At 37.9% G+C, this 25,417-nt stretch overlaps 3 protein-coding genes across 5 annotated transcripts; 2 read left to right on the forward strand and 1 right to left on the reverse strand.

The window, feature by feature from the left end:
* Positions 1-1,624: 1,624 nt before the first annotated feature.
* On the forward strand, positions 1,625-4,997 carry mrps31 (mitochondrial ribosomal protein S31). Its single transcript, XM_079871227.1, has 7 exons — positions 1,625-1,974; positions 2,261-2,689; positions 2,916-3,068; positions 3,561-3,707; positions 3,794-3,867; positions 3,979-4,116; positions 4,207-4,997. Exons 1-7 carry the CDS (start codon positions 1,844-1,846, stop codon positions 4,431-4,433), a joined length of 1,299 nt encoding a protein of 432 aa, XP_079727353.1. The 5' UTR covers positions 1,625-1,843; the 3' UTR covers positions 4,434-4,997.
* Positions 4,998-6,380: 1,383 nt separating this feature from the next.
* Positions 6,381-14,348, reverse strand: LOC307158553 (uncharacterized protein). Of its 2 annotated transcripts, none has more exons than XM_079871225.1 (10): positions 14,101-14,348; positions 13,058-13,117; positions 12,287-12,949; positions 11,298-11,930; positions 9,129-9,259; positions 8,920-9,013; positions 8,432-8,480; positions 7,480-7,554; positions 7,161-7,313; positions 6,381-7,022 (listed from the first exon to the last, which is right to left on the reverse strand). In XM_079871225.1, the coding sequence occupies exons 2-9, from the start codon at positions 13,096-13,098 to the stop codon at positions 7,170-7,172; spliced, it is 1,830 nt and encodes a 609-aa protein (XP_079727351.1). In that variant the 5' UTR covers positions 13,099-13,117; positions 14,101-14,348; the 3' UTR covers positions 6,381-7,022; positions 7,161-7,169. The 2 variants fall into 2 exon arrangements, with proteins under 2 accessions (XP_079727351.1, XP_079727352.1); XM_079871226.1 differs by having other exon boundaries at positions 14,065-14,328.
* Positions 14,349-16,761: 2,413 nt separating this feature from the next.
* On the forward strand, positions 16,762-24,541 carry capga (capping protein (actin filament), gelsolin-like a). 2 transcript variants are annotated; one of them, XM_079872403.1, is made up of 9 exons: positions 16,762-16,940; positions 20,395-20,588; positions 20,749-20,903; positions 21,420-21,581; positions 21,733-21,882; positions 23,090-23,176; positions 23,371-23,503; positions 23,584-23,675; positions 23,752-24,541. In XM_079872403.1, exons 2-9 carry the CDS (start codon positions 20,396-20,398, stop codon positions 23,815-23,817), a joined length of 1,038 nt encoding a protein of 345 aa, XP_079728529.1. In that variant the 5' UTR covers positions 16,762-16,940; position 20,395; the 3' UTR covers positions 23,818-24,541. The 2 variants fall into 2 exon arrangements, with proteins under 2 accessions (XP_079728529.1, XP_079728530.1); XM_079872404.1 differs by lacking the exon at positions 16,762-16,940 and adding an exon at positions 18,387-18,398 and having other exon boundaries at positions 23,752-24,096.
* The last annotated feature ends 876 nt before the right edge of the window (positions 24,542-25,417 follow it).

Below are 25,417 nucleotides of genomic sequence, written 5' to 3' on the forward strand. Positions count from 1 at the left end.
CTTATGTTACTTGTCACAACTGCTTTTTTACTAGTCTTATGTTTTGACTAGTCAGAACGGCAACTGGAGAGTTCAATTAAAAATCTTACTAGTAACATTTGGAATAAATACTAGTATCTAATAAATAGGTACTAGTATCTATTAAATAAGTACTAGTAGCTAATTAATAAGTACTAGTATCTAATTAATAGGTACTAGTATCTAATGAATAAGTACTAGTAGCTAATTAATAAGTACTAGTATCTAATTAAAAGGTACTAGTATCTAATGAATAAGTACTAGTATCTAATGAATAAGTACTAGTATCTATTGAATAAGTACTAGTAGCTAATGAATAAGTACTAGTATCTAATGAATAAGTACTAGTATCTATTGAATAAGTACTAGTAGCTAATGAATAAATACTAGTATCTAGTAATAGGTACTAGTATCTAAAAAATAAGTACTAGTACCTAATGAATAACTACTAGTATCTAATAAATACGTACTAGTCACAATTGGAATACACACTAGTCAGACCTGAATAGTTGATATCTGAATGACAGATCCCCATAGAAGTCAATGGCAAAAATTTGAAATTTGTTACTAGTAACAAAAGAATAGTTAATAGTCACTCTTGAAATAAGTACTAGTATCTAATGAATAAGTACTAGTATCTATTTAATAGGTACTAGTATCTAATGAATAAGTACTAGTATCTAATAATAAGTACTAGTAACTAATGAATAAGTACTAGTATCTAATAAATAAGAACTAGTACCTAATGAATAAGTACTAGTATCCAATAAATAAGAACTAGTACCTAATGAATAAGTACTAGTATCTAATTAATAAGTACTAGTATCTAATTAATAGGTACTAGTATCTAATGAATAAGTACTAGTATCTAATGAATAAGTACTAGTATCTATTGAATAAGTACTAGTATCTAATAAATAAGAACTAGTATCTATTGAATAAGTACTAGTATCTTTAAAAAGGTACTAGTACCTAAAGAATAAGCACTAGTATCTAAATAATAGGCACTAGTACCTAAAGAATAAGCACTAGTAGCTAATGAATAAGGACTAGTACTTAAAGGAATAGATACTAGTATCTAAAAAATAAGTACTAGTAGCATGAAAATAGAGACTAGTCGGTTTAAATGATTAAATGTTAAAACGGCTTGCCATACACACCAGCCTAGCTTAGCATAATATATATTATTAGGGCACAATACATTTTAGAGGTTTATATTCAAATTAAATTTAAAGCCTCACAAATGAAAAAAAAAGCTAAAGACATCAAAGAGTAAAAAACTGTATTAGCCAAGACGAGGTTATTCGCATTTGGTCTGCTGTGTCCTTATGAATGCCTGTAATCAATCAGGCAAAACAGCAAAACAGCTCAGACAATTTATCATATAACACAAATAAAAAAATGTTGAAAATGTGAACTGTTGCAATAGGGAAAATATCATGAACATAGATAGAATAATTTTTTAACGACTTCTTGGAAACGAATTGTTCTAAAGAACCGATTCGCACAAATGGCTCAGATTTCCCATCACTGGAGGGATGAGACCGAGGCAGCGGCAGACCCCTCCCTTGGAACAGTTTTATAAGCTCTTCCCCTTTCCTGTTGCAATCCGATTCAGTTGTCCTGTTGCAATGCATATGATACAGACTGATTAAAACAAATAATATTACTGAATGTTTGAACACTGTAAAAAAGTGGCAAATGAGCAATACATTTACTTTACTGGACGCAAAAAGACACCCGGAACTTTTATACGTCTCAGGCGCCTTGCCGGACGGTTGATTGTGCTGCACAGGGAAACGTGCATGGACGACATTGAGATCTTATGAGAGGGGCAATCATGTATAAAAGATTATTAAATATATATCAGGTCCGAAATGGATTAATTCATACGCAGAATACACGACTACCATCCAAAAAATGTAAAGAGAAGGAGCGTTTTGCTCCTGTTATCTGGTAAGTTACAGATTTAAGACACTGAGGTGACAGGTCTGATCAGATTGACTGGTGTTTGTGTGTCAGTTCAAAATCTCAATCTCAAATTGAAATATCTCAGATATAAATAAAAGAAGACTTGATCGACATGCTCAATTTTCCATTCTTATGTTGATTGTGTTACTAATTATAGCTTTATTATTTGGTTGTTTAACCAAAGTGTTTTTGTTTGTTTTTCAAATTCTGATAAAAAGAAAAAAAGTAATGTGAGCACTCATTTCATCAGATTTTTTCTTTCTTATTTTAGGGCCATGGGTAGAGCAAGGCCATTGGGAACCAGTAGCATCTTTTTCAGTGAAAATAAAGAGAGCTCCACATCACTGTCAGAAGACAATGAAAAGAGACCAGAAGAGAATGAGGCTAATGCTGAGGTTAACAATGATGGACAGAAGAACACAAAAATTAATGAGGGCAATAACGTTTCAAATGCAACGTTGACATCACAGTTAGAGACTGAACCTGTGGTTAAACTTGAGGACAGCAAAAAGTTTGACAAGACAAAAACGGGGAAGGAGAGTCTTTTGGAGCTGCTGGGGGCAATGAAGGTGGAGGTCACAACCATACGTAAAATAAGACCCCCAAAGATTCCAAGAATCAGTGAGAGGCCCGACCCAAAGCCCATGGAAAGCGTACAAAGCATGTTCCAGCATGCAACAGCTGAGGTTTCACAACAGCGGTGAGTTATACATGCATACAAGCATAATTCATAAATACGTAATGCTAGCACAAAAATAAATACCTGTGATAAAAGCACTTCCATGCATACAAAGAGCTAAATCATATGATTAAGATTGATAAATTATGGTTATATATTTAATACACACACATATATATATATATATATATATATATATATATATATATTTTTTTTTTTTTTTTTTCTGTTTTTGCTTGTATTTTAGTGAGACTTTGAATCCAACACTGGTTGCTGCAGCCTCTGCCGCTGCATCTACACTGCCGAACAGCCGTCAGGCGGAGTCAGAGCTCCTTCAGCAGCTGAGGAAACATGAAGCCGTACCTGACAGCCAGAGGAGAGCCGATGGACAGAACATAGGGTAGGGCTCGTTTCAGATGTTGCTTGTCTTAAAGTCGCATCAAAATGGAAATTCATCCTATCTTTTTTTTAAATAAATGCATCTTATTATGAACGAATGTGCATAAAATGTCCATGACGATCTTCTGGTGAAATGACAGACTTCTCTCTGGTGACATGTTGCCGTCGGTCTTCTCCAACCGTTTTGTCAGCTTAAACTCCGCCCCTTTCTTAATATCAACTGCAATCTCGCATTTAGATCTGCTTCCATCCAATCGACAGCCAATGGATAGAACCTAGAGGTCACCGGCCAAAAATGTCATCACAATCTGTCGCTCCTTCTGTTACATCACAACTTTAATTGCTTAAAAACACATGATTTTGTGAAAGTAAGATTTCATTTGTTGATATTGTATGGATATTGAAATGTAAATGTATGAAAGAGTCAAATAGGAAATAAAGTGTTGCATGACTACATTTGTAGGAACCATTATTTGTCCTTTTTCTCTTTCAGAGACATAATTGCTGATATGAAAGTTGGAAAAAAGCAGAATGGCAGATCAAATGCCAGGCCTAGCAGCCAGATTCGTTTTGACGAGGACGGACAGGGATATACTCAAGACAGAGGTATCACTGGTGAACTTGATGCAGTTCGCACAAGGTAAAAAAAAAAAACGCTTCCCTGAAATTATATTTTTGAATACAATACATTTTCCACTAACCATGTGCATTGTTTTGTTTTTAAAGGAAGAGTCCTTTCACTAGTAAGAGGCTGAACATCTTCAATGCAGGTGCGGAGCAAGACTCATTGTCAGATCTGGGTAAGGAGAAGTTTTATGGCATTAACACATCTGAACTGGCATATTTGAGTATCTTCGGGTGAAACTAAGTGTATTTATTTACTCTGTCCTGTGCCTTGCTTTGAATGTTAGGCCCCACCCTTTGGGACATTGATCTAGCTAATCAAATTGTCCAAGCTACAAATCAGACGCCTCGGAATGGCTTTGAGGAGATGATCCAGTGGACCAAAGAGGGCAAACTTTGGCAATATCCAATCAACAATGAGGCTGGTGAGTACCAATGCAGGAATAGGTTGCAATCTTCTTCCTGATTTTAATCCTGTACATAATCTTATTTTTTGGCACATGCAACTTTTTCAGGGCTGGAGGATGAGGCAAGTGTGCCCTTCCATGAGCATGTGTTTTTGGAGAAGCACCTTGATGAATCGTTCCCCCGGCAAGGTCCAGTCAGGCACTTCATGGAGCTTGTAATTACAGGCCTCACAAAGAATCACCACCTCACGGTTCAACAGAAACAGGAGCATATCGCCTGGTTCAGAGACTACTTCCAGCAGAAAGACAATGTCCTGAAAGAAGCTGAGGCTTAACTTAAATGAGAATTGGAAAATGACAGATGATGCTTTTGGATTCACCTGAATGCTGAATGCCCCAGAACCAGCTAGTTAAGATCCTAACTGCACTAATAGTTAGTAAAACTGAAAACACAGTCATTAAGCAATTGGAATTAATAATTGCATCCATAACCAGATTAAAAGACTGTATCATGGCTGTTGGTTCTTAATGGTTACTGTACTATTATATACACTTTACAGAGATATATTAAAGCTGTTTTTCAATAAGTAGTTTGGATGTTGTGAATGCTGCTGGTATCAGTTTTCTTGTGTGGTATTTCACAATAAAAGTTGTTTCAAAGCAGCATAAAGAATTGTATCTTATTTCCCCAGTCAGAAAGATAATGATGATGAAGACCAGCATAAATTTCCTGACATGGTTATGTTGTTATGAGAAAAAAATATGCGTTTCAAGAACTGGTTTTGGGTTAGGTTTAGTTTTTTTCCTTAATTTTGATGTAAATTCAGATTTTGTTTCTTTTTTTAAATGTGGGTGGGCAAGAGAGCTACAAATAAAATCCTAAACCCTGTTGTTTATCTATGGCAGTGATACTCCTAATAGTAATTAGGCCTGTTATTACATCTAAAACCTTACAGATTGCCATATCACCTCATTATGAATTAATAACTTCAACTTGCAACTACTATAAATATAACCAGATTTATCTACATACATAAACTCATATAAAACAATATTTCAAGTACAGCAAATCTCAACTGCTTGATTGGTTATATAATTTCCATATGTAAACTACTCTATCGCCAAATTTGGACAACTAGGCATTAATGTATAATAAACATCTGTAAAGCTGCTTTTAAACAATGTTTATTATAAAAAGCACCATGCAAATAAAAAATTTGACTTAAAAGAAACTATGTAGAGATTTCAGAATTTAAGGATATCAAGGTCTTATCAGAATTACCTTCCAGTGTCACTAAGGCCTCTTAAATAATGTATTAAAAACAATTGTGTTGAAAAAAAATTTTTTCTTTAAGATCAATATAAATTATACTTATGAAGGTCAAGATGTTTAAGTTAACACTAATAGTATGTTGTATGTAACCTTTAAAAATATATATCTAACTTTGACCAAAGACAGGGATGCCCAGTCCTGTTCCTTGAAATTGACATCCCTGCACAAGTTCAGCTCCAACCCTAATCAAACGCACCTGAACCACATAAATAAGATCTTCAGGAACACTTGTGCTGCGTCTGATATAGCATACTCTTGAATAGGTACTCATTTTGAATAAGTAACAAGTTCATGGCCACTAAAAAAAAAAAGTATGTTTTATAAAGTATGCATGAGAGTATGTATTATGAATGTATTCCGGACGTACTACATTCGCTATGCTGTCATTTTCATGTGACCTACCAGTGTGTTTGTCACTTCACTGCATTTTGTAAATCCTCTTCCATGGCCTCAAGGGATAGTCAAGTGTCCATTGTATACACACTTCAGTATCTCACTGGAAGTTGTAGGTCATCTGGACACTTCTTACTTTTATGAGTACTGTAAATTCTATATAGTAGGGAAGAATGTCATTTCAGAATCAGATGCAGCCTTGGTAATCAGATTGGTGTTTGGAGCAGGGTTGGCACTGAACTCAGTAGGAAAGTAGTTATGTAGAATCAGACTCACCTGTATTAAAACATTGCTGCGAGAAAATCACTATTATTAGACTATTGGATGACTGAAATACACGGGTGGGAAAGAACGGAGAACTGCTGAGACATCATGGCTAGATTACATGAATGAGGAGGATATAAATGAATCTCTATTTGTGACCTGACAATTCAAACACTTTCAAAGACCCAAGTCACAGAATTAATTTGTCTAAAATTTGTGTATATTCATGGAGTAAGGAATCCTTTTAAATATCTGAACTCATAAAAATTATTATTTTGCTTCACACAACTCGACACGTCTGACAATTCCATTTTTATTCAAAGTGTCTGATTATAAAGAATGTACATATGGGTTTTGAGCTACACAAACAAAACTTTTCAGGGAAGTCATAATATCAACACATGGAGCTCAACTAATGAAACAAACCCTTCGGGCGGTTTTATCAAATGAAAGCTACTCAAAGCATTCTACATGGATCATTTCACATGATAAGAGTCTTTTAACAGTCACTTTCAAAAAGCAGCTATTTAGACACTGATGTATAAAGTTAACTACATGTGGGAAAAAAGAATCCTAACCAAATCATTTTCACAAAATTATGGCAAAGAGAGCTTTTGTACAGGTCAAAGGTACATTACAAAAATGTAACATTAATCTTTGTTTTTGAAACTATAAAAGGACTAACGCACAGAATTAAATACCTTTATCTCTAAAGCACACCAAAGAAAATGGAAAAACAACTCCAAAAAACAATGCTATAAAAAAAAAAGAAAAAGAAAAAAAAAAGACTTTGGTGATCTTTGCCGTTTTTACAGAGATTAAACCAAACAGTTGTACAGCAGGAGATAAGGGAAGGTGAGGGTGTTGGGGAACTCCGTAGAGAGTCTTGCCTTGTAGTAGACGACAGTAGACGACTTGCCTTGGCACATGCAATCTAAAAAATAACATTGAAAATACAAAGTACATTAGCTGATGGAATTTTGGCTATAATAGAAGTTAAATAGCTGAAGATTTGTCAGTACAGTACAGTACACAAATTCAAATTAATTTGTGTGTGCAATATACAACTCACCATTCTGGTTTACCATCGACGATAGCTAGTGGCTTGACGCTGGTGGGGTACTTTATGCCGCAACGTCTGCAAGTTCTTGTACTTTGACATGATACTTTGACTCTTTTTGAAGACAGGCTTCTGATTGAAGGGTGGTCTTGGAATTAAAGAGCCCTTAGGGAACACAAAAAATATTTAGGATTTATTTGGAATGTGGATGGAAACACCACATAAGCTAAAATGATTCAAATCAAGCCTACTACAAAGACTACACAATTAATCATGTATTATAGTACATAGTACGTTGGAACTAAGACTGATATCAGCAAGCATCACTTACCATTAAGGGTTTCCTAAGAACTCCATCAGGAGCTGGTCCCCTCTTCACTCCAACAGTTGAGCGGAAATTGGGTCTCTAAGTAAAGAAGAACAATGTCTCACTACAAATTAGAAATGCACCGATACCTGTACTCGGGTGTCGGTCTGATACTGTGCTCATGTACTCATAAAACTACCCCGATACAACCGCACCCGATACCACTTTAAGGTGCCGTTCACATATCGCGACTAAAAATACGTGAAAAAGCGTGGCCGCAGCGCTTTCTCCTCTTTTCCACAAGCGCTTGCGCTCCCTTGGCGTCTGTCGTTGCTATGCAACCATGAACATAGGCGTGCCAGGAAAAAACGCTAAAAAAAGCTTCTCTTATGAGCGTGCTTGCCGCGTGCCTACATTTGAAATAACGATTTTGCACACGCAAAAAAACGCGATATGTGAACGGCCCCTTATGGCAACGAGACATTAGCCTAACCTCTCGTCAGTTGAGCAGGTAGTCGGAGGAGTAATGTCAGCCGTTTGGAGATATTTTAAGCGATGATGATAAAAGTAGAGCAGACTGCAAACTATGCTCTGCTAAATTGTCAAGAGGAGGGGTGACGGGTGAGAATACCTCATTTAACAAGCAATTTGATTATACAAGTTGTATATTTACTTTGTAACAGTCAGAAAGTGAAAAACGTGATGAAAATAAAACATTGTTAGAAGAACTGTATGGTATTATTAAGTACTCATATCGGTACTTGGTATCGGCAAGTACCCAAATGTAAGTACTTGTACTTGGCCTGAAAAAAAGTGGTATTGGTGCATCCCTACTACAAATACCTATAACAAAAATGACTAACAAGGAAGAATCAGAGAGTGATTTAAAACTAGAGTAAAACAAGAAATGCTTTCACTTCCAAGCACCCTTGATGAGAACAAGACTTTGAAATCTACATTTTAAGAATTTCATTACCTGAAATGAAGCAGGCTTCCTCAGGGTTTTTTCTGGACTTCTAGAAGACCTAAATAAATAAAAAAATAAAAAAATAAATATTGTAGAAGGTTGCATTTAGCACATTTGTTACAGTTTAGCAGCTGTAAATGACTAGCCTATGGGTACGTTTACAAGACGTACTAAAAACTGAAAAAAAACAAAACAACTCAAACGCTGTATTATGCATGCAAGGTAAGTAGTGTCAATGTCACTTTATAAAGAAACTACACGCCTAAAGACTCGACACATAATAAGCATGTGCATGAGATCACCGTTTTCACAAATTTGTGTTTTTGTAGTTTAAACTGAGACAATAACACATCATTTTCAAAAACCTCCACTTTGAAACCTGTTTTCAGGCCACCAAAACAGTTGTGTAAACGAATAGCCAAAATGCATAAAAAGTTTTCTGTTTTAACCTGAAAACAATGTTTTGTAACCATCCCCCAAAAATAAAGTTAATTTACCGTCTTTCTTTCTGTTCCTGTGAAGAACTTGTAGGACTTTGTAGCTTGGTGAAGCGTTCATTCAGTGTTAAATTTCCATGAGATTCTGATTCCTCTGGGAGAGGAAGAACATTTAGAACTTGCATGCAGAGATTTGATACTAGCATATTGCAACAGCATAAATTATTTGCAAATCATTCAAAACTATGACAGTAGTGTCAGACGTTTACCAGACTTGTTCTTGGGTGCCTTATTCCTCCAAGGTGCATTGTTCTTAGAACTAGTACTTGGTTTGTGCCCTGCCTCCCAATGGGAAACCACAACAAGGTCACGTGAAAGCCGCCTGTCTATTGGTGAGGAGCTGAAAAGAAAGTCAACGAGGCATGTGAACAAGTGATCCATATCATCTGGACGCTTAAGCATGGAATAAAATGTCATATTAAACGACATCATCAAATATTCAGAGAAAGCATGCACAAATGTTATCTGATTTCAAAGTGTAATAAACTTGTGCCTTGTGAACTGAGGAGGGAAAATGTTGCATTTCAAACTAAATTACTCAAACATTCACAGTCCTCAAGAACCCAATTGTATTGTTGCAAATGCAGAAGGACCAATGATGGATTACTACATGGGTACTTACAGCAAAGCAAGCCCATCATCTCCATGCTTCAGTTTGAATTGGTAGATTAATTTTCCCTGATTCACCTTGACATTTAGCAGCCTTCCTTTCGCTAACGTGAATAACAGATATTGGCAGACTGAATGAGTGGCCTGAAGAATGCCGTGTAGGAATCATGTTACGCTCCAAAAAGTTAACAGATTGGCAGGTGAGCACTTCCTTTTCATCCAGACTTGACATGCCAGATACATTCCTCTTAACCTATCCTTTCATACTGGATTAGATGTATTTGGAGAACACTTCTTGCTGGAAAACATATTTCATGATATAAAAGCTGGTTTGCAGCTCTGGATTCTGCAGTGACATTGAGGTAAAGTTTCGATGAAAGGATCTTCCGAATGCTGGACTGATTTCTCAAGAATTTGTTGGCCAGTTGTCTTGCAAAACCTTCAAACTACATGGTCTGTGGAAAGACATTCATCAACCTCTTCCATGTTCATCTTCACTTAACAGGTAGGCATTTAAATTTACTTTGACAATTCTTCAGTTGCAGGACTTCTAATGAGGCTCACTACAAATTAATGGTTGGCATTTTGGTAAGCATGTTTCATTAGGCATATATGGATCAGGTTTTTAACTTCAGTACAACTCCGACATGCTGCCATTTCAGTCAGTGGGTTTGATGTGGAGTAACATGTGATCCCTGCTTGTCGATGTCAATGCTGCAATGCCAAGTATATAAAGGCATTTAAGGGCATAAATCTTTCATTAATACCAACAGAGAACTGCAGTTATGGAGGAGGGATGTGGCAGGGGAGAACATCCATTTTGTTCCCATCTCGTTGATCTGTCATGGAAGAAAGTGCACGCAAGACTTCCTTCTTATAGTTCTCACACGACGAGGCCTCTTTTCAGGTGCAGTTTCAAGGAACTTCTGGGGTTAGTGGAGATGAGAGTTTTATTCTTTGACCATGATCATGGGATTAGATGCAGACCAAATCTTATATTATTCTATTAAGGGGATGGTACATGGTGACTCGTTTAATGGAGTTATTTTTCTTCTTGCAATCAAATCTGGTTTCCACTCAAACAGTTGAAGAGTCAATCTGTTTCTTCATCCAGCCAATCATCTAAATTCTTCTTAGGGAACAACTTCTCGTGATACATCAACAGTGTCTTAATGTCATAACTTCCAAAATAGAGCTTGCCTGTTTTCTCTCCATTGAAAATGTCCTTCGTGTTTCCATTTTCCAAGACATCCTATCCCATGTCCATGAGACGTAGCCATGAGAGATAGAATTTTGCTCATGTTACTGCAGTTAGTTGCATATTGAGGCAGAGCATTGTAGTATAACAGGACAGACCATCCTTCTGCAAACACTTACAGATTACGGCTTAAAAACCATTTCCCTCCCTGGAAGACATTTTAAACATCTCTTCTGGGTTAAAGTCGATCTGGATGCATCATTGTGGGACACATGGCATTTGACTTTTGGAACAAAAAGGACTGCAATTGTGAAACTTTTGAAAGACCACTTGCTCAGACTTATCTCATATTCTCTTGACAAGCACAGAGGTATTCTGGATAACGACAGGTTTAACATCATACTGTTGACAAAAATGAGGAAAACAGGCACGATTTTCTTTTTTCTCTCCTCATCCATCTCATCTGACAAGGTGATACCCCTTTGATGAAAGTTGTGCCATTGAAAAACAGGAAGCTTGACCTTCTAAACATCACGCGCCCATTGCCACAGTGTGAGGGGTAATACCATACCTGTGTGCGCTCACAGAGCGACGGGATTCCACCTTTGTTTCGGAGTCCCTCTCAGGCTCTGCGGTCTTGGAGTCTGTGTTGGGGGATGACTCTCTGGACGACGGCATCTTTTTGAGCGGTATCTTGCGTGGTGGCACTCCTGAAGAATCTTTGCCATTCTTTGGAGCTGTCTGAGGCTTGGGTTTCTGGAGTCTGTCCGAGATTCTTGGTGGGGGCAGTTTGAACCGGGCCACTGACTCTGCTCTAAAATTTCGTGCTTTTAGCAGTCGACTCTTATCATTGAGGGACAAACCACGACCACGGAAGCCCCTGAGAGGAAGAGGCCTCACTGATAATTCCCTGCGGAAACGCTTTGGCGGCCCATGCTCAAAACCACTTGATGACGGCGGACGCCTGAAATCTTCACTCTTCCTCTTGAATGGCCGCCCAATGGGCCTTTCCTGAGGTCGCAGAGGTGGATAAGGTCTGAGCGAGAAGCCAGATGGGGGTGGGCCTAGTCTCCGTGCCGGTGATCTGTAAGGGGGCCGAGAGTGTGGACTTCCCCCTCTTCCGTGTGCCCATTCCATGCTGGGGCGGCGAGACTCTCTTCCAACCTCTCCATGCGGCCCACGTTGATCTCTCTCTGCAGACCACCTACATATCCATTACAAACAATACAAACATGTGGGTTATAATGCCAGTTTGTGCTGCTTGAGCTGTGTGGAAGCTCTTAAATTTTTATCAATTTAGATCCAGCCCCAGGCTGCTGAATGCCATAACTTCTGTGCCAGTAAAACTTAAAGGTGAAAAAGCCTCAAATTGTTTTACAATTTCTCCAGACAGACTTTCACTTTATGAGCTTTATCATTAGATCCTGTGGTACTTTACACTGACAGAAAGCTGAAGGAAGTTGGGATTTACTCTCACCACCCTGCAGTGTACTGGACTTTGCAATCTAACACATAACTGTATATTTACTTTACCCAGCCTTCACAGCTTCATTCTTGTACCTCTCTGGATATGAACTCCTTCCATGAAACTCTCTGGGTTTTCTATGGGGTGGGCCGGAGAGCCTTGAATCGCCACCAGGAGGGTGAGGATAACCTCCTCGGCCATTCCAGTGGTGGCCACCAAGTGCTGGTCGGCCAAAGGGCCTGTCGCGAGGTGCAGGGCACCAGCTCCTGTCATGCTCCTGAGGGCTTGGGCGTCGCTGGGGACCCCTGAAGGAACTATGCGGTGAAGGAACCCGCCTTTCTGATGGAGGGCCATGGAAATGGCGAGATGGAGATGTGTGGCTAGGGTGATTTCCATGGAAGAGTGGTGCTCTGTGGCTAGGCGGTCCATGCATAGGACCATGAGGGGACTGTCTGTGCTGGACTGGGGGAGGGCGGCTTGAGCGGGGTGGAGAAGGCCTCCTGCGGCCCCGCTGTGAATCCTGTGAGCCGGGATAAGGATGGAAGTGATCCTGGTTCTGCATCCACTGTCCGTGTGGTCGCTCTCTGCGTTCACCCATGAGCGAGGGCCTTTTGGGGTATGACTGTGGTCCGGTACTGTTGTTATCTCTCCAACTTGGTGGGGCTTTTCCAGGAGGTCCTCTGAAACCTCTCTGGCTTCTTGAAGGGGGGCCAAATCGCCCTTCATGATTCATGCTTCTGTTGTTGTCAGAGAAAGGCCTGTATGAGAAACAAATGTGAAATTGAGTCACCATTATATTGATAATTAGGTAGACATGTCAGAATTAAATAGTATATAAAATATAAATATCTACAGCAATGTACTACCTGTGTTTGGAACGAGGAGATCCTGAGTGTGGTCTTACCATTTTTCAGCTTTTCACCTATCTTCAGTGGGGGGGGAAAAAAACAGTAATATTACACTTCCGGTTTATGTACACTAATGACAGAATAAGACTGGCATAAAAACAGCAAAATAAAGGGGAAACAGAAATATTTTACTGAGACTTGTCAAATTAATGTAAAAATAAGACTAGTAGTATAATGCCAACCAGTTTCAGCATTATTCTTTGAATAACAAATCTAGCGCTGTCAAGTAATCAATCTTTCTGGAATTTAAATCATCAAAAGGTACATACTACACACTGACCCAGATAATAGTTTGAGGTCTTTGTTAATTTAGTCATTTACATTTTAAAAACCCTTTAAATATGTACAACATGCGGCTGTCTAACCTGACCGATATTATTACAGACCAAACTACAATGAATTAAACTACTAAAATGCGTTTTAATCCCATGATACTTTTGCCCTGTCAGTCATGTTCCAGGGACATAAAGACCGAATGAATAAAATGCAACTTAAAATGCAGGGTTTTTAGCAGCTTCATATAAAATGCTGAAACAAAGCATGGTCCTTGGTTAAATTATGTAACGTTAGGAATCAAACGAATTTAGACTAGGTCGACGACACCACATTCTTTGGCCTAACGTTACATGAACGCGTGTCTCTGGGCAGACAAGGCCGTGAGTTTCACGTTCAGAAGGGTAATTAGAAACAAATGTAACAACACGTTTAACAGGTAACATTACACATATAAAACAATTACAGTTTTACAATAATCGATGCAAGGTTATATTGAATACTAAAACACATCAAAGTTGAGTCAAACAGCCTCTTCCGTTTTCAACGTTAATGCGAAACTACGACAAATCGAAACCATTTTCCATTACAGTCTAAATAACATCAAACAACAGCATTCGTTATCAATTTTAATTCCGTTTATATTTTTAATTCCGAAGAAGTTGACCACCGGCTGAGTTGTTTTGACATACCCAAGGTTGTACGATACGGAAAACAGTTAACGTTACCCAATTCTAGCTCGTCGACAAAAGCTTAGCCGTGAAAGCTAACAAACGTCTTCCGTTATACGTCGTTCCACATCTGACCGAAACTGAACCGTATGCTTTCAAAACTAACACCAATCCGTCTCTTTCGTCGTTACATCGAGGTCGTTCCGTCGAAATGGCCGAATCCTCTTGTAAATTACATTCACGCCGAACCGAACAGCTGCAGCCGTGACGTCGACAGAGCAGGGCGCGTTCACGTTGGGACAGGAACTGACTGGATTAATCTCGACTGTCCTGTGGCCACAGTCAAAAATCCAACAGGAGGGGGGCGCCATTGTGCCAAAATCGATGAAAATATAATATAATATAATAAAACTTTCTAAATAATAAACAATTATGTAAAATTATGAAATTAAACATTTTTATGTAACTTTTAAAGATGGATGTGGGAAGCATTATGGGGCACAGAACAGAAAAAGTGAAAAAGATAAGCTTAAAAGTCCTTGCACACTGAGTCCGAAACTTTCGCATTCGTTTTTTCGTATTTGTCATTCGACTGTGAATAGTCAAAACGCCTCTCAAAATACTTGCTACGGATTCGAAAACCGCAGAATATCGAACCCGATCCAAAAAAAATTTATGACGGACGAAAGTTTCGGAGGCAGTGTGTAAATGTGATTGGCACAACGTGAGGTCGTATTTATTTTTTTAACGTGCGAAAATTTCGGGCGAGTGTGCAAGGACCTTAACCTATTATTTTTCTCACTCAGAATTCATCCATCCTGTGAAAACCATTTTGAAATTGGATGTTGCGTTACCATAGAAACGGGCTCCTACCCTTTTGGGCGTCGTCTTGTGTCATAATTTATGATCAAAACCTTTTCTAACCTTGACAAAACACATATTGTCAGAAAGGTCTAATTCTCACCTATGGCACCCATGTTCTTGCTTTATTAGCATTTTGTATCATTTAGTCAACGGGAGTGGGGGGGGGGGGGGGGGGGGCATTAAAATATCATTAAAATAATTAAAATAATATTAAGATATTAAAATATCTTATTGGAATTGAAACAGTAAAAAGGCATGGTGGGCATAACCTGAGGCATGTGATGAGAGAGTTGTCATCAAATGTCACTCTGTCCATTTCTGAAACCTCTTGCCTCTGTCAATGACATGTAACAGAGGGACATTTATCAACGAAACCTCTTTTTTTCTCAGATAGGAGAGAGTCTTTTCTCTTTATTACCACAGACCAACACACAGGTTAAAATAAGTTAACATGATATATAGCCTACATTTTATTGCACTCCACTTGTCCTATAGGCCTACAGGTTGTTTGACTGCCTTGACTGTGGTATATGTGGTATGAGGATATACTGTTTTAAGGTACTGGATTGATGTGAATTGACTTTAGTAAATGAAAAACAAGTTGGTATATTTTTCTTGTTTCTGTATATTGCATAATTTAAAGGGATAGTTCACCCAAATTATTTTATTCTGTCATCATTTACTCACCCTATAATATCATTCCAAACCTGTATGACCAAACCTGTGTGTTCATCTTTTAAAAACACGAATTGTATATTTGTAATTAAACCCAGGAGTTTTCTGTCCTTCAGTTGAAGTGTACATGGAAAGCCAATGCAATGAAATCTTTGCAGTTCCAAAAAAAAAGAAAGAAAAGAGAAAAATGAATGTAATCTGTACTACATTCGCCATGCTGTCATTATCATGTGACCTATCACGTCGCTACACTGTCATTCACAAATCCTCTCCCGTGGCCTCTTGGGATTAAGTATGCACATCGTATGCACACTTCAGAATCTCGCTGGAAAAAGTAGGTCATCCAGGTAGTTTTTGCACTCTTTCATGAGTACTATGAATTTGGACATACTTCTTTTGTCACATACTGTTTTTCACCAACTATAGGGAAGTATGTGATGCAGCCCATGAAGATGACAGAGAAAGTTGATGATCCAACGTGATCCATGATCCATGGTACCAACAAAGCCTGATTGGATTGGTTTGGTTTTGTCATCTTGAAACTAATCCTTTAACCATGAGTTTGTTAAACTACAATACCATCATGATAGGCCCCAGGTCTTTCAGGATAATTTTTTTTTCCGTAGCTACAGAACCCGGTCCAGATGATTACAGAATATCAGAGAGATATGAATCCTGGTGGTTCTTTCATTACACACTTTCTTAACCTCTTACTTACAGTAAATGCCATAAACAGCCTACATTTCCACGTAAACATTGTTTTGCTTGTGTCAGTAAAAAGAGACCTGTCAAAACTCTCACTTAAAACCTCAGTGTAAACCCATTTAACAGACAATAATGAATAATGATGGAAACTACCTCTATTATAAATGAGAAATCAACCTTTCGCATTGTTATGGTGACAGATCTCAGATATGAATCCTAAGCGTGATCTGTAGTGTATAAAAGCTCACATGACATTTGTGGATGAATTGAATCATAAAATACTGAAGTTCTTGATAAAAATAGAGCTTCAGTTCATTTTCAGACATTGGCCTTGTGACTTTCTCTTATGACTCTTTACCCTTCTTGCCCTTTTTCTTTCACTCTTTCCATAAATTACACGAGCATGACCCAGTTAAAAGGACGTTTTGCTTATGTAGTAAAAAGAGATGTGTTTGCATACAGTGTGTTTCCAACAGATGTGAGATGCTGATCAGCCGATACACCCTGCAGCATTAACACGCTTTTTTCTTCCAATAACTGTGCCTGGCCACAAAGCCAGTCAACTGTATATGCAGTAGAGGCAATTGTTCAGGCAGCTGTTACATTTAAGAGCTATCAGGAGCTGGACTGACTGACTTCAAGACTATTACAAGGTAAGAATTTTTATATCTTTAAATGAGATTATGACACACTCTTTACATAGAGTCTGTCATAAAATCCTTTATATTATATTTTATGTATATTTTATGTTATATTTATTGTTATTTCTATTTGATTGTATGTATTATATTTTAAAAATAATCTATATTAATTATATTACTTGTATTAAGAAACTGATTACACTGTTTCTATATAATACTTGTCTTAAGTACGAAGATGACAATGTTAAAAGTCTGTTTCTCTCATCAAATTAATTATTCTAATTCTGTAAATTCACATTTAAATCTCAATTCAATGAGCCGTTTTGCAGAATCTGATTTCACCAAGCACATGTTCCTGAATCAACATCTTTATTCCAATCAACCAATCAGATTTGAGGGACAAGTTTACAGTTTGTGTCAAGTTTAGGGTTACAACCAGGGTTAGGTACTTCTACATCAGTGTTTTTCACCTATCATTTCAATCTGACTTTAGGGATAAGTGGGTAGGGATAGGTTTAGGGGTAGGGATATGGTTGGGACTAAATTTTGTTGGGACTTAAAGATGTTGATCCAAGAAACGCGTCTGCTAAACACAGCCCAGCTAAATTGGAAAAAATGGCACTAGTGAAGTTGAAAGAACAGTTATTTTGGAGTTCTATTATACTATTTATACTAGATTTGAAGAGAAAGGGAAGTGAAAGAAGGAGGTGTCAGCAAACATCATGCGTGCAACCGCTTCGCTACCTGCTTCATGACACAAGCTCAAGTTTAAACTCATAATCATTCAAGAGGAAACATAGATTGTCATCTCATCTTCAAGATGGTTTATGTAGAGACGGTGATTGTGTAAATGTTCAGATCATGTGAGAACAGTCAAAGGATGACATCTCACTCTCATGTGGTTTATTTCTGTTTGTGACCTCACATCTGACTGCTTAATGCCATTAAAGGGGACCTATTATTATTCTTTTTACAAGATGTAGTCTCAGGTGTCCCCAGAATGTGCAGTTTCAGCTCAAAATGCCCCACAGATCATTTATTATGTTGTAAATGGCAATTTTTGAGTTGAAGCAAAAACATGCTATATCATGCATGTATCTTTAAATTCAAATGAGCTGCTGCTCCCCCCCACTATCCAGAATAGCCTGTGCCTTTACAGCTCCTGCCTCGGATACTCTGCCAAAAACTAACAAAACATCTGTTTTGATCATTATTTCTATCACGATCACGGTCATGTGACATTGAAGTTCATCATCATCATCATGAAAGTTATGATCTGCATGCGTTTTAAAGCCATATTAGTTTAAACTTCTATGGTTTTCCAATGCTATCTCACGACCAATTCGTAAAAAAATTCTAAACCCCAGTGATGGGTAGGTTTAGGGGCGAGGTCAGAGGTCGGGTTGGGTTTTCTGAGAGCACACATCTGAAGCACGCGCACAGAAAACTGGTTGTCAGACGGCGCGTCGCGTAAGTATTAAACCAAGTTCTCTTTCACGTCTTATGTCTGTGAACGTAACAGTGGGTAAAGAAATTGCATGTGTATATTAGATCTGTGTATTAAAGTGAAAGCAATATAATTTACAGTACAGTATGCTACAAAATGATTGTAAAATCAGTCACATAACCTATTTGAAATAACTTACCTGAACAGCAAATAATTCCAGCAGTAAAGCTTTAGCTTCTTGGTTGATGCTGTCACCCAGGACAGGAGTATCGCTTAATTGCTGGGGTTGAAATGCTTTACAAAACTTAGGCTTTCTGCACAAAATTAAGCTCTGGTGTAGGTCTCTGGTGTATAATTAATTAGCAACAATGTCCTCCTCATTAATGTTGCTTGCGGTTTCCATAACAACTTGGGAGTCTCAGCGCTATCAGCTTTTTTTTTCAACCGAGTTCCTTACAGCGGGCGGAAAGCGTCATAAACTTACTGATAACAAGCCCCACCAATTAAGAGGGACGATATGATTCGTCAATTTTCCTGTCATTTAAAATTCGTCTCTCACGGACTTGCTAAGGCTTGACCCTCTGTAATTTCACAGCTGGACCACCAATCATAGAACTGAAAGCGTTAGGCGGAAAAATCCTAATATGGAGAAAACGGACATCTACACAACAGAACACAACTCACACTGAATAGGCAGATTTGAAGGGTTTATTTCCTCAGAAAGATTTAAATGTTTATTGTCAAATTATACATTCCTAAAATAACATTAAAAACTGATGATTTTTTATTTAAAAAGTTTTTTCTTTTTAAACTATTATTTAAAAGTTTGTAAATATAATTTTTTACAATAGTTTAGGCCCCCTCTGAGGTTCCATTCTGATACCATACCTACGTATATGCTGTTAATGAATCAAACAACAAAAGAAAAACAGTTCATTCTCTTGATTGAATAACTTTAGTAGCTTTAATAATAATACATTTCTTACTTGAATGCTGCTGTTAAATGCTCTGGTGAGGAGATAAACATGTCGGACTTTGCACACCTCACTTAAGGGGAGGAGCTAAGATAATAGGGCAGACTCCGTGCCAGTCATGGGTGGGGCCTGTTACAATGTGACGTCACATTGGAGCACATTCCTAAACGGCTCATTTTGAGACACTGTTTCAGATTAATGGGGAAAATAACAAACGGAGTGGATGGATTTTTACTACAATAGGGTGGATGTGTTCACACACTGTAGATACATAATTAACAATATAAAAAACAATATAAAATTGAATTTTTCATAATAGGTCCCCTTTAATTAATCACGGTAAATGCATTGACTGTGGGAGAACTTGCTCTGTTGATCTGTCTATCTGTCTTTGGTGAGGGTGGCTGGGTGTATGTAAGCTGTGTGTCTTGTATAGCTGCGCAACAGTTGGTCTTATGAATTATTTGTGTGGGACAATTGCATCTCATTTTACAGCTCTATTATATTTGATCTCTCTGCTCTCACCTCCCACCGGCCTTCCCATTGTGCATCTCTAATGGAGCATGCAATCCCGTGCTCTGCTTCCATATCTGACCCCTGACCTTAAAGGTTCCCCGCCTCTACTGTCTGGATCAGACCAACTCCATCATACCTGTCTGCTGCTCTTTCTCTCCCATCATTTCCAAGTTTCCATTTTCTGTTTCTTTTATTACCATTTCCCCCTTCCCTAAACCATTTTCTTGCTTTCTAATATCTCTAATATCCATTCATCCTGTATTTAAATGTCTCATTAATCCTGTTCTCTGCTTCAGTTGCATTGCTTCTACAATATCCATTATTCACTAATATCTGATATTTTCTTCTTTCCCATTGCTCTTTCTTCTCATACGTTCTCTTCTTTCTCTCTCTCATCCACTTCTCCTCGCTTCATTCCCCCTTTTCTTATCTTACCCCCTCCTCTCTTCACTTGTTGCCTTTCTCATAAGGCAGCCTCCGACCTCCACATACACACAAACTCTTCACTCTTTCTCTCCCCCCTCATCAGGATGCTTAATCTGCGGGCAGCACAGAGCCAGTTTAACCATGAAGTGAGAGAGCCAGGGCTGTGGGTCTGGAGGGTGGAGAAGATGAAGGCTGTGCTCCTTGACCCATCGCAGAGAGGAATCTTCTACAACGGAGACGCGTACATTGTGCTCAGCAACCGGGGAAAGGATGGAAGCGACCTGCACATGTGGATGGGTGTGTAGTGTCTGTTTATTTGTGTCATTTTAAATGTAGAATGAATGAAAATGCATCTGCAGGCTGAGGACTGTAAAATGTTTTTTTGTAAACTAGGAAGGGGAAAAAATGTTTGCATTAGTAGGTTCCTGTAGTTTTAGCATTCCCTCCTCTGATCAAGGTGAGAAGTCGTCCCGGGATGAACAGGGTGCTTGTGCCATGCTTGCCACTCAACTGGACAGCTTCTTGGGAGGAGAGCCAGTACAACATCGACAGGTGCAAGGCTATGAGTCACCTGAGTTCATGGGACTCTTCCCGAAAGGAGTTAGCTACAAGGTGAGAGAAAAGGGACAATAGGACAAAAACAAAGATTTTTTTTTTTTTAAATGTTATTCAGTAATTATGTATTAAATGGATCAAAAGTGTTACAGACATTTATGTTACAAATACTTTTTTAATACTATTTTTATACCCCAAAGAACCCTTAAAGAAATCATGGTTTCAAAAAAGATTAAGCAGCACAACTGTTTTTAACATTGATGACAATAAGAAATGTTTTTGATCCCCAAATCTGCATGACTATTAGAATGATTTCTGTAATTCGGCTTTGTCATCACAGGAATGAATTAAAATTTTAAATATTTTCAAAGATAAAACAGTTATTTTAACTAGTAATAATATTTCACAATATTACAGTTTTTGCTGTGTTTTTGATCTAATAAATGCAGCAGTAAGCATAAGAGACTTCTATCAAAAAAATCTTAAGAAACCCAAACTTTTGACCAGTACTGTATGTCCAAAGATTGCGCCACTATGAAAGTATGGACTCACTGGTTTCTCTTTCTGTCTCAGGAGGGTGGGGTGGAGTCTGGGTTCAAGAGTGCCAGGTCCAGGATTGGCCCTGTTACACATCTGTACCAAGTCAAAGGAAAGAAAAACATCCGCGCAAGAGAGGTGGAGCTTAGCTGGGGGAGCTTCAACAAGGGCGACTGTTTCATACTGGACTTGGGAGAGGTGTGTATGTATAAGTTTATGCGTAGGCCAAAACATTTTTTTGTAATATCTCTCATTGTGGTGCCATTATTTATTATTTTAGTTGGCTAATCATGGCCAATCATTTAGTTATCATTATCACATATCATAATTATCATGTGTGTTTGCTCAGACTATAGTCGCATGGAGCGGTTCCAAAGCCAACATGTTTGAGCGACAGAAGGTGCGTGAGATAGCAATGCTGATCAGAGACACAGAGAGGAATGGCAAAGCTCACATCGTTGATGTGACAGAGGGAGAGGAAACACTGGAGATGGTTCAGGTGACAAACCTCCATTCCATTGAAGATGCTCTTTGAATCATTCTCAAATCATGTTGGACAAGATGATCATCAGCTCCAGGCTCATGCGGCTCAAGTACTGCTGTCATTAAAGGGATAGTTCACCCAAAAATGAAAATTATCCCATCATTTACTTACCCTCAAGCCATCCTAGGTGTATATGAGTCAGATATGGAGTCATTGCTTTTCCAAGCTTTATAATGGCAGTGAATGGCGGTCCTGAATTTAAAGTCCAAAAAAGTGCATCCATCCATCATAAAAGTAATCCATACGACTCCAGGGGGTTAATAAAGGCCTTCTGAAGCAAAGCGATGGGGTTTTGTAAGAGAAATAACCATATTTAAAACTTAAGACAGACAGCCGTACGCATCGATTTATGGCAAAAGAGTAACTCCTGACCCGACACATGACGTATTGACAAACACGGAAGTGCAGAGGATAGAGTAAAACAAAACCGGTCACGAATTAGAAGTCTAAAATGAGAATTTGTAAATGGAAATATCGAAGGATTTCAGTACAAGAGAAGAGGAGCTTGAGTTTGTTACCCAGCCCTATTTGTTTGAACCGCGAGAGGCGCCTAAGCGTACGCTACTCCTACATCCTACGTCATACGTCATACATTGCGTCAGGGGTTTCTCTTTTGGCGTAAGTCAACTTGTGCAGGCCATCTGCCGGAAGCTATAGTTATTTGAGTCTATAAAGTTTTAAATATGGATGTTTTTCTTACAAAAATCCATCACTTTGCTTCAGAAGGCCAGTACTCCAATACTAAAGTAATTTAGTACAAATACATTGTAATGTATTACAATATTAAATACTCTAAAATACTCCATTAACCACCTGGAGTCGTATAGATTACTTTTATGATGGATGGATGCGCTTTTTTGGAAGAGCAATGATATTTTTTAATATAACTTGTGTTCGTGTTTATCTGAAAGAAGACAGTCATATACACCTAGTCATGGGATAATTTTCATTTTTGGGTGAACTATCCCGGTAAGGCAAAACAAAGAAAGAAGAAGAAATTCTAAAATTTATTTTAATTTAATTTAAAATCCACCTTTTAAAAAAGTGTGAACATTACTAAATTATATATATAAATTAGATATGATTTATTAATAAATGCAAACATTCATAAATGGATTAGAAAAATTAGAACTATTAACACCATCTCAAATTTATTTGAAAGGCACTTGGTCCAATCCCAGCTCTGAAGGACAGCTCAACAGAGGAAGATGCTGAAGCAGATATCTCTAATTCTGCTTGCCTTTACAAAGTCAGTTCTCTCTCTTCTTTACAGTGTAATGTGCAGGCATCAAAATTACCTTTTATTTTCAGTCAAACTGTTCGTCTATCAATAAAATGGTCAATTAAAGTTGCACTTTCCTGGTTGATGTTTGAAGACTAAGAATGTTCTAGGGATAATAATAATTCACATTGGAGATAAATGTCTGAATGATTCTCTCTGAGGTGTCTAACGCAACAGGCCAAATGACCTTGACAAAACTGTGTGACAAAGGACCTTTCGCTCAAGAGCTGCTGGAGAAAGATGACTGCTTCATATTGGACAATGGCTCTAATGGGAAGATTTACGTTTGGAAAGGTGATTGCGTGTATTTGTTCATTGCGTGTGTAGTAAAATCACACCTTTTATAATCATTGCCTTACTTTATTGACGCACAGGGAATGGAGCCAATTTAGATGAGAAGAGAGTTGCCATGAAGGTGGCAGATGAGTTTATTACAGAAATGAACTATCCCAGGATGAGAACGCAGGTTTGTTTCATTTTCATTTTGTGCACAAAAACTATGACCTCTTCTTTCAGTCATCCACATTTCTTTATGTCCTTAGGTGGAAATTCTCCCTCAGGGTCGTGAATCTGTCCTCTTCAAACAGTTCTTCCAGAGCTGGTGTTAAACACACCAACATATAGGATGTATGTAGAAACGGATGCTCATTTTGTATAATCACACAGCATACTAGCCATCAGTGGTGTAGCCTGCCTGTTAAAACCCTTTGCTGTTAGCCAAAAGATTGCTTGTTTGATCCCAGGTTTTGTGAAGGCTGGGACAGTTGTAATTTTTATTCAGGAACTGCCTATTTAAATATAAATTTTAAAAAAAATTGTAAATTGTTAATTCGTTTTCTGTCACATGCAGATCATTTGCTTTAATATAAAACATCTGTATACAACCCAAATGTTTGTGATTTTATGGAGTCCAAATATGCAATAACATGATGTCTGTTATTTTTGTTATACATATTGAGCTTCAAATTGGCCCAATATCAAATACACCACATACAGTACCAATGCTTATGTAACCATGTGATACTACATGGTCTTTCTGTGTGATCATACTTTATCTTGGAGATACGCTCCATTATAAAGTATGAGCTTACGTTAATCTAACGTTTGAACCTCCGCAACCAATCAAAATCAGTGAGATGGACAAATGGCTGAGCTCTCGCCCATGAAGGTTCAGAAAATAAACACTGAACAAATAACGACTTGAGCAATAACACTTTCACAATCAAAAGCTAAATTGACATTCTTAATGAATTGATAAACAGATTTAAAAACAGGTCTAAAGCGCATTACTCTTAAAGAATCAATGAACACATTAAACTATCTTAACTATTTCTTAACTGTTATGCATGTTCTTACAAAGCATTTTAATCTTACAGATTGCTTCAAATGATTTTGGTAATATATCTACTTTAGGACTGGCTGATCAGAGTAACAAACATTTTACTTCTTAAAATCTGCAGTAAGAAAATAAGACATATTTTGAGTCATTTGGGAACTTACTGTTCTTCTGGTTTCATTTCATGTGAACAACATTTAGTTATCTTGAAATGACAACCATCGGGGTGTGGTGAGAAAAATGAGCAAGACATATTTCATTATGTCTGTTTCTGTGCCAGTTGTTGTTTAATATGAAACTGCATATTAATCATATGAGTATAATATGAGTTTTCTCCGTTATTTCAAATGAAACTGCATCTTAAACAATTGCAATTGCTTACATGATGTTTAAGTGGAACGTCACAGAAAGTTTAAATCTTCTGACAGTGATGCTGAGTCTATTAATTTCAGTTTTAGTTTTAAAGTATCAAAACTTGCTGTCTTTACTTCTCAGTCAGCTTGTTACATTTTAAACCAAACACAGTCATGCTTGTATGTTGTTTCTTTTATTAGTTATTTAGACTTTGAATTGATTAGACCTGACCATAGCCTAGCAACTAAAGCATATTATTCAGCCTATATGAACTGATTACGCAAGCTCATAATGGCAATGCCCTTATCATTGCTCCTCCTTTATACGTTTACACCAGTTGATAGAGATATCATGTGTCTATGACTAGGGTGGATTGAGGAGTCAAAGGTTGTTGTCTAGTTATACAGATGACATGATAGAGAATCTGGGTCCTTATGCTCTGGTTCTGCCGGTGTGCACCACAAATCTCCGAGCTGGCCTGTTCCCGCAATAGAGAAGGTGAGGGATATAAACTTCCT

The sequence above is a fragment of the Squalius cephalus genome, assembly GCF_949319135.1.
Source record: "Squalius cephalus genome assembly, chromosome: 5".
In the NCBI taxonomy this organism is placed as follows: domain Eukaryota; kingdom Metazoa; phylum Chordata; class Actinopteri; order Cypriniformes; family Leuciscidae; genus Squalius; species Squalius cephalus.

Coding starts and splice junctions, on each gene's coding strand:
- LOC307158553 (XM_079871225.1), bottom strand. CDS start 13,098: ATGGTAAGACCACACTCAGGATCTCCTCGTTCCAAACACAG. Junction 9,260..11,297: donor CGCTCTGTGAGCGCACACAG/GTATGGTATTAC, acceptor CTTTCTTTTCAG/CTCCTCACCAATAGACAGGC. Junction 7,314..7,479: donor TTCTTAGGAAACCCTTAATG/GTAAGTGATGCT, acceptor GTGTTCCCTAAG/GGCTCTTTAATTCCAAGACC.
- mrps31 (XM_079871227.1), top strand. CDS start 1,844: ATGAGAGGGGCAATCATGTATAAAAGATTATTAAATATATATCAGGTC. Junction 3,708..3,793: donor CTTGATGCAGTTCGCACAAG/GTAAAAAAAAAA, acceptor TTGTTTTTAAAG/GAAGAGTCCTTTCACTAGTA. Junction 4,117..4,206: donor TCCAATCAACAATGAGGCTG/GTGAGTACCAAT, acceptor CAACTTTTTCAG/GGCTGGAGGATGAGGCAAGT.
- capga (XM_079872403.1), top strand. CDS start 20,396: ATGCTTAATCTGCGGGCAGCACAGAGCCAGTTTAACCATGAAGTGAGA. Junction 20,589..20,748: donor CGACCTGCACATGTGGATGG/GTGTGTAGTGTC, acceptor CCTCTGATCAAG/GTGAGAAGTCGTCCCGGGAT. Junction 23,676..23,751: donor ATCCCAGGATGAGAACGCAG/GTTTGTTTCATT, acceptor TTATGTCCTTAG/GTGGAAATTCTCCCTCAGGG.